The sequence below is a fragment of the Schistocerca americana genome, chromosome 5 (assembly GCF_021461395.2).
Source record: "Schistocerca americana isolate TAMUIC-IGC-003095 chromosome 5, iqSchAmer2.1, whole genome shotgun sequence".
In the NCBI taxonomy this organism is placed as follows: domain Eukaryota; kingdom Metazoa; phylum Arthropoda; class Insecta; order Orthoptera; family Acrididae; genus Schistocerca; species Schistocerca americana.
In genome coordinates, this window is record NC_060123.1 from 703,816,477 (window position 1) to 703,831,687 (window position 15,211).

General features: G+C 46.3%; 1 protein-coding gene across 1 annotated transcript in view; it reads right to left on the minus strand.

Annotated features, from left to right (window-relative positions):
- LOC124616644 (putative uncharacterized protein DDB_G0271606) overlaps positions 1 to 15,211 on the minus strand; it is a 134,471-nt gene that overhangs the window by 38,829 nt on the left and 80,431 nt on the right. The window contains exon 5 of the mRNA XM_047144972.1: positions 4,978 to 5,953. Coding sequence (XP_047000928.1) covers positions 4,978 to 5,953 — 976 coding nt within the window. The remainder of the gene's footprint in view (positions 1 to 4,977; positions 5,954 to 15,211) is intronic.

The window sequence follows — 15,211 nt, forward strand, 5'->3', positions numbered from 1 at the left end:
ATCCCCCCGGTGGTGTTCCGTTCCTTTTTCCGCCAAATTTTATGGGAGTTTCGGGATGCTGTTGTTTTTTACACTGATGGCTCTAAATCTGCTGATCATGTTGGGTATGCCTTCACGTCCTTTGTTGGAACGGAAAATCATCTACTGCCACCCTCATGTGGGGTGTTTACTGCGGAATTGATGGCAATTACCCGGGCCCTTACCTTTATTAAACAATCCCAACACAACCGCGTTTTGTTATGTACGGACTCGATGAGTGGCCTTCTTGCTATTGACCGGTGTTTTTCGCGCCATCCCTTGGTCTCTGCCATCCATGACCATCTCGCTGATCTTCACCGTGCTGCTTGTTCCATTGACTTCCTATGGGTCCCGGGCCATGTGGGTATCCCGGGTAATGAGCTCGCTGATCGTTTGGCTGGGGGAGCAGTTACTTACCCCCCGTTTTCTGTAACCTCTCCTGCAGCGGATTTACGGCTTCACATCAAATCCCACTTTGCACAGTCATGGGCCAATTCTTGGGAGGCTACTCCACTGTCTAATAAACTTCGTGCCATTAAGGTGAATACAGGCCCATGGCGTTCTTCCTTTCGCCTCTCCCACAAGGACTCGACCACACTGTGTCGTCTCCGCATTGGCCATACCAGGCTGACCCATGGTTTCCTTTTGCGTGATGAGCCACCCCCGCTATGTGGTTGTGGAGCCTTCCAGTCAGTGGCCCACATTTTGGTTGAATGCCCCCTTCTTTTGGCTCTGCGTGCTAAATACAGACTCCCCCACACTTTACCTTTGATGTTGGCTGACGATTCCCGGATGGTCTCTCTGGTTCTAGGTTTCCTCCGGGAGAGTGGTTTTTATTCTCAGTTTTAAAGTTTTTAATCTCCCTCTGGTGTTGGGGCAGGGCGGTGAGTGTTTGGGTGTCTCCCACTGTAGGCAGTGTTCAGAGATTCCCGATTCACCTCCCTGACCGGAATCCTCTTTTCTTTCCCTTTTACTCTGTTTTTACGCCTTCTTTTTAAGGCTTGGTTAGTTTTTCTATTCCCATACGTACTTTCTGCATTATAGCAGTTGTACCTTTTAAGTCACAGGTAGTCTTGCCTATGCTGTTTCAGCATAGTGTTGGGTTCGTTCTCTTGCCAACTTCCCTCATTTGTTTTTACTAATGACAACGTGACTGCCCTTTTACGTTTCCCCTTTATCCGTTTTATTTTTCTGACTATACTGAGATGTCCCGTTAGCAGAATGGAGTCTATTTGAAACAAGGGACTGATGACCTTGCTGTTTGGTCCCTTTAACCTCAAACAAACAAACAAACAAACAAACAATCAAACGCCTCAAAAGACTGACAGCCATGTGTAGTCACCTTGTTAAAAGCACAAGTGGCAGTAGTGTTCCTGCGCCACCCACAGCACTTGAGTCACGCCGCCAGCCTGTCGCCCGTTAGTGCAGTGCTCCTCTGCACAGTACGGGGCCCTCCCTCTTGTGTGCAGTGTGTGGGTGTGTCCGTGTGGCAGACAGCTCACCACTGGACTGTGGGAGCTCCCAGCACCCTCCTGTTCACAGGACTGCTCGCAGCTGGTAGTCCAGCACGCAGATCCCGCATACCTGGGGATAACCTTTGGCTCCTTAAACTGCAGGCCGACTGGGGATTTAGCTTTCGCATCAGCTGTAGTCGCAGAAATAGCCCGCATAACTGTACAGTTAAAATTCACAGTACACTGAGAAAAGAACATGTCAAATGTTAACATTAGATGTACAAGAAACGATCGTCCATAATTTTTTCATTTGGTTTATTTTTAAAGAAATTCTAAAATAAAAGTATACATCAGTGGAAAATTAAACCCACTTCACCAGTGTAGTGTGGCTCAAAATTAAACCAATCGTCCTGCCGTAACTTGAAATTTCTTCACATGCGACTGATGGTAATCGTTAATGTCACAACGATTGTTCGTCTTAGGAGGGATAAGGATAGGTCAGGGTTAGTGTTAAGGTGCACATACTCGTATTTGACCACTAACATGAGCTTTAAACCGGATGAAGACTTAACAAATGAAACTTCCACCCTGCACTGGAGAATTATTTTGGGAATGGTTTCCCCATGATACTCCTTTTGTCATGGGTGTTTATCCAGAAGTGTATCCACGGGAACGTCTGTAGCGTGTGAAGTCGGGAAGGTAGATCGAAGTACTGGCGAAAGTAAAGCTGTGAGGGAAAGCTGTACGATCTGTTCTTAAAGGCGCGGTTCTAGTTTTGAGTTTCATTACGGCAAACAGTTTTAATCTGCCACCAAGATCGGAAATGGCGCGCACTCTGCGTTAAAGCTCAGAGCTAGACGAATGCAGTTTAAGTTAACAACACAGGTTAGCTCACCTACACGCAGCCGCTCTACGTGGATCCTTCGTACCAGTTATGTTCTTCCCTGCTGTCCAACCATTCCTGGAGCTCGAGGTACGTGTCCATTGTTTTAAGATAAATACGTACACTTTCCTTGAACATGTGAACAAAAATCATACATGCAACAAAACTCAGAAACACACCTGAACTTCTAGCTACTTTTACTATTTTTCGTGTTAGTGTTCCACGATTATGACAACGAAGCATGTGACCTTAGTTTTTGCGCCCTAAAACATAAGACAACACACGTATCAGGACCTCCTACATAGTTTCGAAAAGTGAGTTTCATCGTATGGCCCAAGGTTAACCAAATTTCTTACAAACTGTTGTTGGGGCATCCAGTGTAAGGATAATGGCAGTGGGACTAATATCGGTCTTCGACGTAAGCAATTCTGGAGAAATTTCTGGCTACTGATACTTTCCCGTGATGACATGGTAACTTATATTTAGTCACGTTTTGAAGTTGTGTAACTTCTGGACTCATATTACATTCATCAGTCTATAGAGAAGGCCCTGTCACCAGACATCGTGGGCTGGAAGTAAACCAGTGAACGTCAAAGACGTTTCCATCTTCTGAAAGCCCACTTCAATCCGTACTGCGAAGGCCAGGATTCAAACCACACAGCTTCGTTCGGGGCGAATGCTGGCTTGTTTGACCAGTCGTGCTAAGCAGTATCCGTTCCAGAAGTCGCTGCATCACAATAAGCAGCGAAATGTGACGAAAGGTTTGTGCAAGATCGGAAGCTTTAATTACATTTGGGAGAGCAGCTACCTTCGCTCGTTGAAGTTCTTGGGACACGTTTCTAGTCTCCAGTAACGAGGTGACGAAATTTGCTAACAATGTTTGAATACATTTCCAGGACGTGAGGACTCTGGGAGTAGGTCAACAGCGAGGAGCTTGACTAGGTTTGTCTCCATTATTGAGGCTACAGTCTCTTCACAGGTGATGTCACAAAAATATTTAGTGTCGTAGATGGCCGCTGCTTTTCTATCTTGGAGCTCCCGTTTAATAAGTGTTACTGTCTCTCGGTGATACGCTTCTTCTGATGTTTAGCAACGTGCAAAGCCATTTCGTCAAGTTTTAGAAAATGTTGTCTAGTCATACGGCTGGCCCAACTCCTAATTTTTGAAGCAGGATACTTAGAACTGCTGGATGCTTAGAAATGGCTCGAGACTACTCAGACTATAAATTTATCCCTTCATGCAGTATCCACGCTGTGCTTCAGTTCATCAGATAATTGTAACCACCACTTCGAAAACCATTGTGGTGATCATCACATTTCATGTGCCAGCCTAGAATCTCTCCCGATATTCTCAGGACATGCGATCATTCGTAGATTTGGTAACTGCTCGTACTGAAGTCTTCCAGATACCAGTAGACAGTAGAATCCAGACAAGGTATTTATCGATGAAGACATTCCAATCAGCTTTTTTGATTCAATCTGGACTGAGGAATTACGGTAATATTAGGTTCGTGCACAAGCTAATGGCGTTTTTGTTTCGCGTGTTGGTATTCCGGTTACTAAGGATTGATGGCTTACTTTTATTTGTAGTTCACTGTTCACATGGGTTTCCGTGCTGGTATTTCGTCATTGGGGAAGTGGAGCTAGAAAATGCAGTGCCGTATGGTCAGATTGCAGTTTCGTACATGTCCTTCTGTTTGAGTTCAGCAGTGGAGGCAGCCAGAAACACGAGCCCTGTGTGTGTGGAGATGCCACAGGACAAAACACGACAAACTGTTCCCTAGTTAAGAGGAGGACCGTTTCGTCATTGCTGTCTACAGGTACAGGAAGACCTTCGGGAATTTAAAATCTTTCACGTATTAATTCACAATTGATTCACGTCAGTGTACTGAAGGAATCGTAAATGTGGTGAACTGTGTTCATTCCACCATCGTGAGGCATTAGCATGCAATGAGAAGGATTAAAAAAGGATTGTATAGGTACTGCATGTTCTAAGCCAAAATCAGGGGGTAGCCATATGTGGATCTGTATGATCTTCATAAATTTGCTCCTGAACGACACCGAAGATTCTTACCCTGCATCGTTAGTGGTCACGGGAAATGGTCTCTTCATGCTAACATGCGAGAGATGAATGGTTGAGCCCGAACAAAGAAGCAACTAGGCTCACAAGGACCTTTGCGCTTCCACAAAAGATTATTCATTCATCTGGTAGAACAGGGACGATGTGGTGTGCTACGAACTGCTTCCCCGAGGTCTCACCATCACTGATATTTCGCAAAAACTGAGACGTGTTGCAGGCGCAATCCGACGACGATAACGTAGATTGCGTGATGTGATGATACTCCATGATAACGCCCGCCCACAATTTTAGACTGAAAAAAGAACGCTATACAGGAATTGCTCTGCGAAGTCATACAACACTCACTTTATTCGCTTCATATTGCATTCTCAGATCGTTCAGATTTTCCGCTCTATCAAACTGCTTCCAAGAAATTTCCTTTCGTGAGACTTGCTCGCATCAAAACCGCGTTATTCGTACAGCTGCTGAATCGAAAAGTTACACCCAGCGTTGGCAAACAGATTTAAATAGCAAAGCATAATATATTAAGAATGTCAAAATTGCTGTGTGTTGAGGTTGTTGTTGAGGTTGTTGTTGAGGTTGTTGTTGAGGTTGTTGTTGAGGTTGTTGTTGAGGTTGTTGTTGAGGTTGTTGTTGAGGTTGTTGTTGAGGTTGTTGTTGAGGTTGTTGTTGAGGTTGTTGTTGAGGTTGTTGTTGAGGTTGTTGTTGAGGTTGTTGTTGAGGTTGTTGTTGAGGTTGTTGTTGAGGTTGTTGTTGAGGTTGTTGTTGAGGTTGTTGTTGAGGTTGTTGTTGAGGTTGTTGTTGAGGTTGTTGTTGAGGTTGTTGTTGAGGTTGTTGTTGAGGTTGTTGTTGAGGTTGTTGTTGAGGTTGTTGTTGAGGTTGTTGTTGAGGTTGTTGTTGAGGTTGTTGTTGAGGTTGTTGTTGAGGTTGTTGTTGAGGTTGTTGTTGAGGTTGTTGTTGAGGTTGTTGTTGAGGTTGTTGTTGAGGTTGTTGTTGAGGTTGTTGTTGAGGTTGTTGTTGAGGTTGTTGTTGAGGTTGTTGTTGAGGTTGTTGTTGAGGTTGTTGTTGAGGTTGTTGTTGAGGTTGTTGTTGAGGTTGTTGTTGAGGTTGTTGTTGAGGTTGTTGTTGAGGTTGTTGTTGAGGTTGTTGTTGAGGTTGTTGTTGAGGTTGTTGTTGAGGTTGTTGTTGAGGTTGTTGTTGAGGTTGTTGTTGAGGTTGTTGTTGAGGTTGTTGTTGAGGTTGTTGTTGAGGTTGTTGTTGAGGTTGTTGTTGAGGTTGTTGTTGAGGTTGTTGTTGAGGTTGTTGTTGAGGTTGTTGTTGAGGTTGTTGTTGAGGTTGTTGTTGAGGTTGTTGTTGAGGTTGTTGTTGAGGTTGTTGTTGAGGTTGTTGTTGAGGTTGTTGTTGAGGTTGTTGTTGAGGTTGAGGTTGAGGTTGTTGTTGAGGTTGAGGTTGTTGTTGAGGTTGTTGTTGAGGTTGTTGTTGAGGTTGTTGTTGAGGTTGAGGTTGAGGTTGATGATGTCTTCAGTCCTGAGACTGGTTTGGTGCTGCTCTCCATGCTATTCTATCCCGTGCAACCGTTATCATCTCCCAGTACCTACTGCAACATACATCCTTCTGAATCTGCTTAGTGTATTCATATCTTGGTCTCCCTCTACAATTTTTACCCTCCACGCTGCCCTCCATACTAAATTTGTGATCCCTTCATGCCTCAGAGCATGTCCTACCAACTGATCCCTTCTCGGCAAGTTGTGCCACAAACTCCTCCCCAATCCTATTCAGTACCTCATTGGTTATGTGATCTACCCATCTAATCTTCAGCATTCTTCTGTAGCACCACATTTCGAAAGCTTCTATTCTCTTCTTGTCCAAACTAGTTATCATCAATGTTTCACTTCCATACATGGCTACACTCCATACATACTTTCAGAAACGACTTCCTGATATTTAAATCTATATCCGATGTTAACAAATTTCTCTTCTTTAGAAACGCTTTCCTTGCCATTGCCAGTCTACATTTTATATCCTGTTTACTTCAACCATAATCGGTTATTTTGCTCCCCAAATAGCAAAACTCTTTTACTACTCTGTGTCTCATTTCCTAATCTAATTCCCTCACCATCACCCGACATCATTTGACTACATTCCTTTATCCTCGCTCTGCTCATGTTGATTTTCATCTTATAGCCTCCTTCAAAAACGCTGTCCATTCCGTTCAACTGCTCTTCCAAGTCCTATGTTTCTCTGACAGAATTACAATGTCATCGGCGAACCTCAACGTTTTTATTTCTTCTCCATGGATTTTAATACCTAGTCCGAATTTTTCTTTAGTTTCCTTTACTGCTTGCTCAATATACAGATTGAATAACATCGGGGAGAGGCTACAGCCCTGTCTCACTCACTTCCCAATCACTGCTTCCCTTTCATACCCCTCAAATCATATAACTGGCATCTGGTTTCTGTACAAATTGCAAATAGCTTTTCGCTCCCTGTATTTTACTCCTGCCACCTTCAGAATTTGAAAGAGTATTCCAGTCAACATTGTCAAAAGGTTTCTCTAAGTCTACAAATGCTAGAAACGTAGGTTTGCCTTTTCTTAATCTAGCTTCTAAAATAAGTCGTAAGGTCAGTATTGCCGCACGTGTCCCCATATTTCTTCGGAATCCAAATTGATCTTCCCTAAGGTCGGCTTCTACCAGTTTTTCCATTCGTCTGTAAAGAATTCGCGTTAGTATTTGCAGCCGTGACTTATTAAACTGGTAATTCGGTAATTTTCACATCTGTCAACGCATGCTTTCTATGGGATTGGAATTATTATATTCTTCTTGAAGTCTGAGGGTATTTCGCCTGTCTCATACATTTTGCTCACCAGATGGTAGTTTTGTTGGGACTGGCTCTCCCAAGGCTGTCAGTAGTTTTAATGGAATGTTGTCTACTCCCGCGGCCTTGTTTCGACTTAGGTCATTAAGTGCTCTGTCAATCTCTTCACGCAGTATATCTCCCATTTCATCTTCATCTATATCCTCTTCCATTTCCAGAATATTGTCCCCAAGAACATCGCCCCTGTATAGACCCTCTATATACTCCTTCCACCTTTCTGCTTTCCCTTCTTTGCTTACAACTGGGTTTTCCATCTGAGCTCTTGATATTCATGCAAGTGGTTTTCCTTTTTCCAAAGGTCTCTTTAATTTTCCTGTAGGCAGTATCTATCTTACCCCTAGTGAGATAAGCCTCTACATCCTTACATTTTTCCTCTAGCCATCCCTGCTTAGCCATTTTGCACTTCCTGTCGATCTCATTTTAGAGAAGTTTGTATTCCTTTTTGCCTGCTTCATTTACTGCATTTTTATAATTTCTCCTTTCGTCAATTAAATTCAGTATTCCTTCTGTCACCCAAGGATATCTATTAGCCCTTGTCTTTTTACCTACTAGATCCTCTGCTGCCTTCACTACTTAATTCCTCAAAGCTACCCATTCTTCTTCTACTGTATTTCTTTCCCCCCGTTCTTGTCAATTGATGCCTTACGCTCTACCTGAAACCCTGTGCAACCGCTGGTTTATTCAGTTTATCCAGCTCCCATCTCCTTAAATTCCCACCTCTTTGCAGTTTCTTCAGTTTTAATCTACAGTTCATAACCAATAGGATGTGGTCAGTCTACATGTGACCCTGGAAATGTCTTAAAATTTAAAACCTCATTCCTAAATCTGTCTAACCGTTATATAATCTGATATCCTTCAGTATCGCCAGGGTTCTTCCATGTATACAACCTTCTTTGATGACTCTTGAACCAAGTGTTGGCTATGATTAAGTTATGCTCTACGCAAAATTCTACTAGGCGGCATCCTCTTTCATTTCTTACCCCCAATTCACCTACTACGTTTCCTTCTCTCCTTTTTCCTGTTACCGAATTCCAGTCTCCCTTCACTATCTCAATAATTTCTTTTATTTCATCGTATATTTCTTCAATTTCATCTGCAGAGCTAGTTGGCATATATACTTGTACTGCTGTCGTAGGTGTGGGCTTCGTGTCTATCTTGGCCACAACAATGCGTTCGCTGTGCTGTTTGTAGTAGCTTACCCGCATTCCTATTGTTTTATTCGTTATTAAACATACTCTTGCATTACCACTATTTGACTACGTATTTATAACCCTGTATTCGCCTGACCAAAAGTCTAGTTCCTCCTGCCACCGAACTTCACTAATTCCCACTAAATGTAACTTTAACCTATCCATTTCCTTTTTTATATTTTCTAACCTACCTGCCTGATTAAGGGATCTGACATTCCACGCTCCAATCCGTAGAACGCCAGTTTTCTTTCTCCTTATAACGATGTCCTCCTGGGTAGTCCCCGCCCGAAGATCCAAATGGGGGACTATTTTACTTCCGGAATATTTTACCCAAGAGGACGCCATCATTAACCATACAGTAAAGCTACATGCCCTCAGGAAAAATTACAGCTGTGGTTTCCCCTAGCTTCCAACCGTTCGCAGTACCACCACAGCGAGGCTGTTTTGGCTAGTGTTACGAGGCCAGATCAGTCAGTCATCCAGACTGTTGCCCCTGCAACTACTGAAAAGGCTGCTGCCCCTCTTCAGGAACCACACGTTTGTCTGGCCTCTCAACAGATACCCCTCCGTTGTGGTTGCACCTACGGTACGGCTATCTGTATCGCTGAGGCACGCAAGCGTCCACACCAACGGCAAGGTCTATGGATCATGGTTCATGTTTATCAAAGTTACACAAAAATGCTACAAACTTAAACAGCAACCTAATAAATGAAATACTTGTGCTGATTTGTTTTAAAGCGAGATAGTATTAAGAGGGAAATCTGACAGTTTTCAGCTGCAGCGACCAAGCTATGCTTTTAATCAGCAGTGATAAAACGTAAGTCTGACTAGAAACCATTTTTCCAAGCTGCTGAACTGAAGGAATCTGAATATTCAGGGTTGAAAGTAAAATGGATGTTACTTCCATCTATTTGCTCATATTGATGAGTTTTTCTACACAAAAGGAAAAATAGCAGCAGCAACAAGGAAGGGCTGTTAGAGGTAAACAAAAGCTCGTAGTCCTCTATCCACATTGCGGTCTTTCAAAATAAACAAAATTCGACCTTAATATTTAAACTGAGTCTTAGGGTATGTAGTTCAGTTTTGGCTTGTTTCGTTGTGTAGGGGCTGTAATATCTAGCTGCCGCATTACAGGCCTAATACTGCTGAGTCTAACGTATACAATATGAATACACATGAATAAAATGGTCGAAGGCTCCTATTACTTGGAAATTGTGAATTTTGAGTGTAACATAGAAATTTATAAGTGAAAGGTGGCAATTAAAATTTGCAGGTACTATTTTAATGACTTTAAAAGATGAGTACGATAGCAGAAGTACCTTGAAGGATGCAATTTATTACTGCAAAACGACTTTTGGTGTCGATGGTCCAGCAATTAAAGTATTAGTCGAATAACAGGGAAACAATAGATTCCTACATCACGTAATCAGTTACGAACATAGTTCGCAAGATGTTCACTATTACACGCATACTACGTCTTCACTTCAGAAGCTACGGAAATCTCAAAAGTGCACAAGTTGTCACTAAGAAATACCTTTATCATCCGCGACCACTCGCAAAACGCTCAACACTCTCAAAGTATTTCCAGCACTCCTCTGTCCAGCACCCCGTGTCCTCTGCGACCCGACGCTCCTGCCCCACCTCCATACGGTCTCTCCATTGACCTCGGTAGTCACCTACCGTAGTAACGAGCGCTGTGATTGGCTAGAGCGCTTCCGCAATGTCTCAAAGCCAACGCGCACACAGATTGAAACACTTGTAAAATACTGGATTTACATTTAAATAACTTAAAAGGAAGGAGCGCGCCATCGGAGACGCTGGCAATCATGGGGGATTCCTCCGCAATGGATTTCTCTCCATCTCTCTCGACTTCTGCCCAAAAACGGAAACTTGACCAGCCACCAGTGACAAAAGTACTACCGCCTGCCCCACAGTTCCTCAGTTTCTCGATCTGAGGACAGAAAGGATTTTCCTCTGTCAACCCTTTCGTTATCCAGAAGGGCGTAGATGCCATAGCCGGATCTGTCAATTCTTGTACCAGGTTGCGTAACGGCACCTTATTACTAGAAACTGAGAGCGCCTTACAGGCACTAAAACTGCTTAGGGCCACACTCCTGTACACGTTCCCTGTCCGGGTGGAGGCTCACCGCACTTTGAATTCGTCTCGTGGTGTGGTCTATACTAGATCCCTCGACGGATTGACTGACGAGGAGATTCAATCTTTCCTCGCTGAGCAGGGCGTGACGGCTGTCCATAGGGTCATGAAAAAGGTCAACAATGACCTTGTACCGACCCGGACACTTTTCTTGACCTTAGATAGTGTTAAGCTGCCATCGCGCATCAAGGCGGTCTACGAGGCTATTACTGTTCGCCCCTATGTCCCGACACCTACGCGCTGCTACCAGTGTCAGCGTTTCAATCACACTCGACAGTCTTGTCCCAATGCGGCTAAATGTGTCACTTGTGGCAGGGATGTCCATGAGGGTGACTGTCCACCTCCGTCTCCTCGTTGTGTGAACTGTCAGGGTGACCATGCCGCATCCTCCTGCGACTGTCCTGTCTATAAGGAAGAACGCTGTGTCCAAGAAATTCAGGTCGAAGAGAAAGTGTCCACCTCGGCTGCTTGCAAGCTATTGGCTAGTACGAAGCCCACGCTGCTCCCAACGGGGAAATACAGTACTGCCCTCGCCTCTCCCTGGACTACCAGGGAGGTGGCAACCCAGATATGCGATCTGACCTTCAGCACCACAGCACTGGCCGAACGGACGACCAAGATCGCGCGGTCGACGTCTCCTCTTCCTCCCATCACCCCACAGACACCAGCCCCCTCATCAGCTTCTGCTAAGACGAAGACCCAGAAGTCAGATGCTCGGGCCTTCAGGAAGGAACCATCACCTGCAGTCTTCCTACGTACCTCGACCGCCCAGCCTTCGACCGGTACTTCCACCAAACGACCTTCCAATAAGGCTCATAGGAAGCACAGTTCTCCTTCTCCGCCACAGCGCATTTCTTCTCCCGCGCCACCCAGCGGTTGCCGCCCCAGGCCGTCATCGGTTTCGCCTGGCCGCACCACTGGTAGCCGAACATCTGGCCGTTCACCGGCGGAGGAAGCTCCCCCTCCCGGTCATCTAACCAAGATGTCCGATGAAACTATTGACCCAATGGACGATGACTGTCCGCCTGATAGCGGCGGCAGTGCTCGCTAGAAGCCAGGCCCTCAGCGGCTTTCGAGGTGACCCATTCTTTCATCTTCCTTTCCTTCTTACGATGGCACTTATTCACTGGAATATTCGCAGCATTCGCTCCAACCGAGAGGACTTGAAGTTGCTGCTCCGCTTGCACCGTCCGCTCGTCGTAGCCTTCCAGGAAACGAAGCTACGCCCATGCGTTCAAATTACCCTTGGCACACTACACCTGTGCGTTTTGACCTACCCCCTGTGGTAGGTATTCTGGCTCATGGAGGGTTTATGTTGCTGGTCCGGGATGATATTTACTACGATCCCATCACATTGCACACTGGCCTGCAGGCAGTCGCCATCCGCGTCTCTCCCCACATTTACATTTTCCATTTGTACCGTTTACACTCCATAGTCATCTGCCGTTACCAAGGCAGACATTATGCAGCTTACTGCTCAGCTACCTGCCCCATTTTTGTTAACTGGAGACTTCAATGCCCACCATCCCCTTTGGGGCTCTCCGGCATCCTGCCCAAGGGGCTCCCTGTTAGCAGACCTTTTCAACCAGCTCAATCTTGTCTGCCTCAATACTGGCGCCCCTACTTTTCTTTCGGACACATCTCACACCTATTCCCACTTAGACCTCTCTATATGTACTCCACAAATTGTACGCCGGTTTGAGTGGTATGTACTTTCTGATACATATTCGAGCGATCACTTCCCGTGTGTTATCCATCTCTTGCAGCATACCCCCTCCCCGTGCTCATCTAGTTGGAACATCTCCAAAGCAGACTGGTGGCTCTTCTCTTCCAGGGCGACCTTTCAGGATCAAACCTTCACAAGCTGCGATCGTCAGGTCGCACACCTCATGGAAGTCATTCTCACTGCTGCTGAATATTCCATCCCTCACCCTCCTTCTCCACGTCGCGTACCGGTCCCCTGGTGGACCGCAGCATGTAGAGACGCTTTACGTGCTCGTCGACGTGCTTTACGCACATTTAAACGCCACCCTACAGTGGCGAATTGTATCACTTATAAACGATTACGTGCACAGTGTAGTCGTATTATTAAAGAAAGCAAGAAAGCCAGCTGGGCTGCTTTCACAAGCACCTTCAACAGTTTTACGCCTTCTTCTGTTGTCTGGGGTAGCCTGCGCCGGCTTTCTGGCACTAAGGTCCACTCACCAGTTTCTGGCTTGATGGTCGCGAATGACGTCCTTGTGGCCCCGTTATTTCGCCGAGGTTTCGAGCTCCGCTCATTACCGCCCTGCCTTCCTCCGCCGCAAACAGGCAGAGGAGGCTAGGCCGCCTAACTTCCGCTCCTCGAATCGTGAAAGCTATAATGCCCCATTCACCATGCGGGAACTCGAAAACGCACTTGCCCGGTCACGGTCCTCCGTTCCAGGGCCTGATTCTATTCATATTCAGATGCTGAAGAACCTTTCTCCTGCGGGTAAAGGTTTTCTTATTCGTACCTACAATCGCATCTGGACTGAGGGACATGTTCCCGCATGCTGGCGCGAGTCAATTGTTGTCCCGATTCCTAAACCGGGGAAGGACAAGCACTTCCCTTCCAGTTGTCGACCCATCTCGCTTACCAGCTGTGTCTGTAAAGTGATGGAGCGAATAGTTAACTCTCGGTTCGTTTGGCTGCTCGAGTCTCGACGCCTACTTACCAATGTACAATGTGGATTTCGTGGGCGCCGCTCTGGTGTTGACCATCTGGTTACCTTGTCGACCTTCATTATGAATAACTTCTTGCGGAAGCGCCCGAACGCGGCTGTGTTCTTTGATTTGGAGAAGGCTTACGACACCTGTTGGAGGGCGGGCATTCTCCGCACCATGCATACATGGTCTTCCCGGTCGCCTCTGTCTTTTTATTCGTTCCTTTTTAATGGATCGACAGTTCACGGTACGTGTGGGTTCTGTCCTGTCAGACACCTTTCACAAGGAGAATGGGGTGCCACAGGGCTCAGTTTTGAGCGTCGCTCTCTTCGCCATAGCGATCAATCCAATAATGGATTGCCTCCCAGCTGATGTATCAGGCTCCCTTTTCGTGGACGATTTTACCATCTATTGCAGCGCGCAGCGTACATGTTTCCTGGAGCGCTGTCTTCAGCGTTCTCTTGACCATCTTTACTCCTGGAGTGTCGCCAATGGGTTCCATTTTTCTGCCGAGAAGACGGTCTGTATAAACTTCTGGCGCTACAAAGAGCTTATCCCACCGTCCTTACGACTCGGTCCCGTTGCTCTCCCATTCGTGGAGACAACAAAATTTTTAGGTCTTACATTTGACAGGAAACTTGGCTGGTCTCCACATGTCTTACTTGGCTGCCCGTTGTACCCGTTCTCTAAATGTCCTCCGTGTTCTCAGTGGTATGTCGTGGGAGCAGATAGAACCGTCTTACTTCGTCTATATCGGTCGATCGTCCGCTCCAAGCTGGATTATGGGAGCTTCGTATACTCCTCTGCATGGCCATCCATCTTACGCCGCCTCAACTCCATACAACATCGAAGTTTACGACTTGCGATCTTAGCGTTTTATACTAGTCCCGTAGAGCGTCTTCATGCTGACGCTGGTGAGTTGCCACTCAGCTACCGGGGCGGTATACTGCTTTGTCGGTATGCCTGTCGGCTACTGGCAATGCCAGACCACCCGTCTTATCGTTCCTTTTTTGATGACTCTCTCGACAGTCAATACGGGTTGTATGTCTCTGCCCTGCTACCCCCTGGAGTTCGCTTTCGTCGCCTCCTTCAACACCTTAATTTTTCACTCCCTGCAACCTTTCGAGTGGGCGAGAGCCACACGCCACCTTGGCTCCAGGCTTAGGTTCGCGTTCACCTTGACCTCAGCTCGCTCCCAAAAGAGGTTACCCCCGGTTTGGTCTAACACTCCCGTTTTGTCGAACTTCGTTCGAAGTTCATTAATATGACCTTCATTTATACAGATAGCTCAAAGACCAATGACGGGGTCGGGTGTTCCTTTATTGTCGGGGCACAAAGTTTCAAATACCGGCTCCATGGCCTTTGTTTGGTCTTCGATTCTGAGCTCTTTGGCCTCTACCAGGCTGTTCTTTACATCTGCCGCCACCGACATTCTACTTATGTCATCTGCTCCGATTCCCAGAGCGCCATCCAGAGCCTCAGTGATCCGTATCCGGTTCACCCTTTCGTGCACCGGATCCAACGCTCTCTTCAGCAGCTGGTGGACGTCTGTTCTCCGGTTAGCTTTATGTGGGTTCCTGGCCATGTCGGTATCCCTGGGAACGAAGCTGCAGATATCGCGGCCAAGGCTGCGGTCCTCCAGCGTCGGACAGCTTCTTGTGTCCCTTCGTTGGATTGTAGCAAGGTAATTTGTCAGCGCATTTTATCGCTGTGGCATGCCGATTGGGCTGCACTTACGGACAACAAGCTTCGGGCCTTGAAACCTCTTCCCGCGGCTTGGATGTCCTCCTCCCGCCCTTCTCGGCTGGAGGAGGTCGTTTTGACCCGGTTACGAATTGGACACTGCCGGTTCAGCCATCGCCATCTGCTG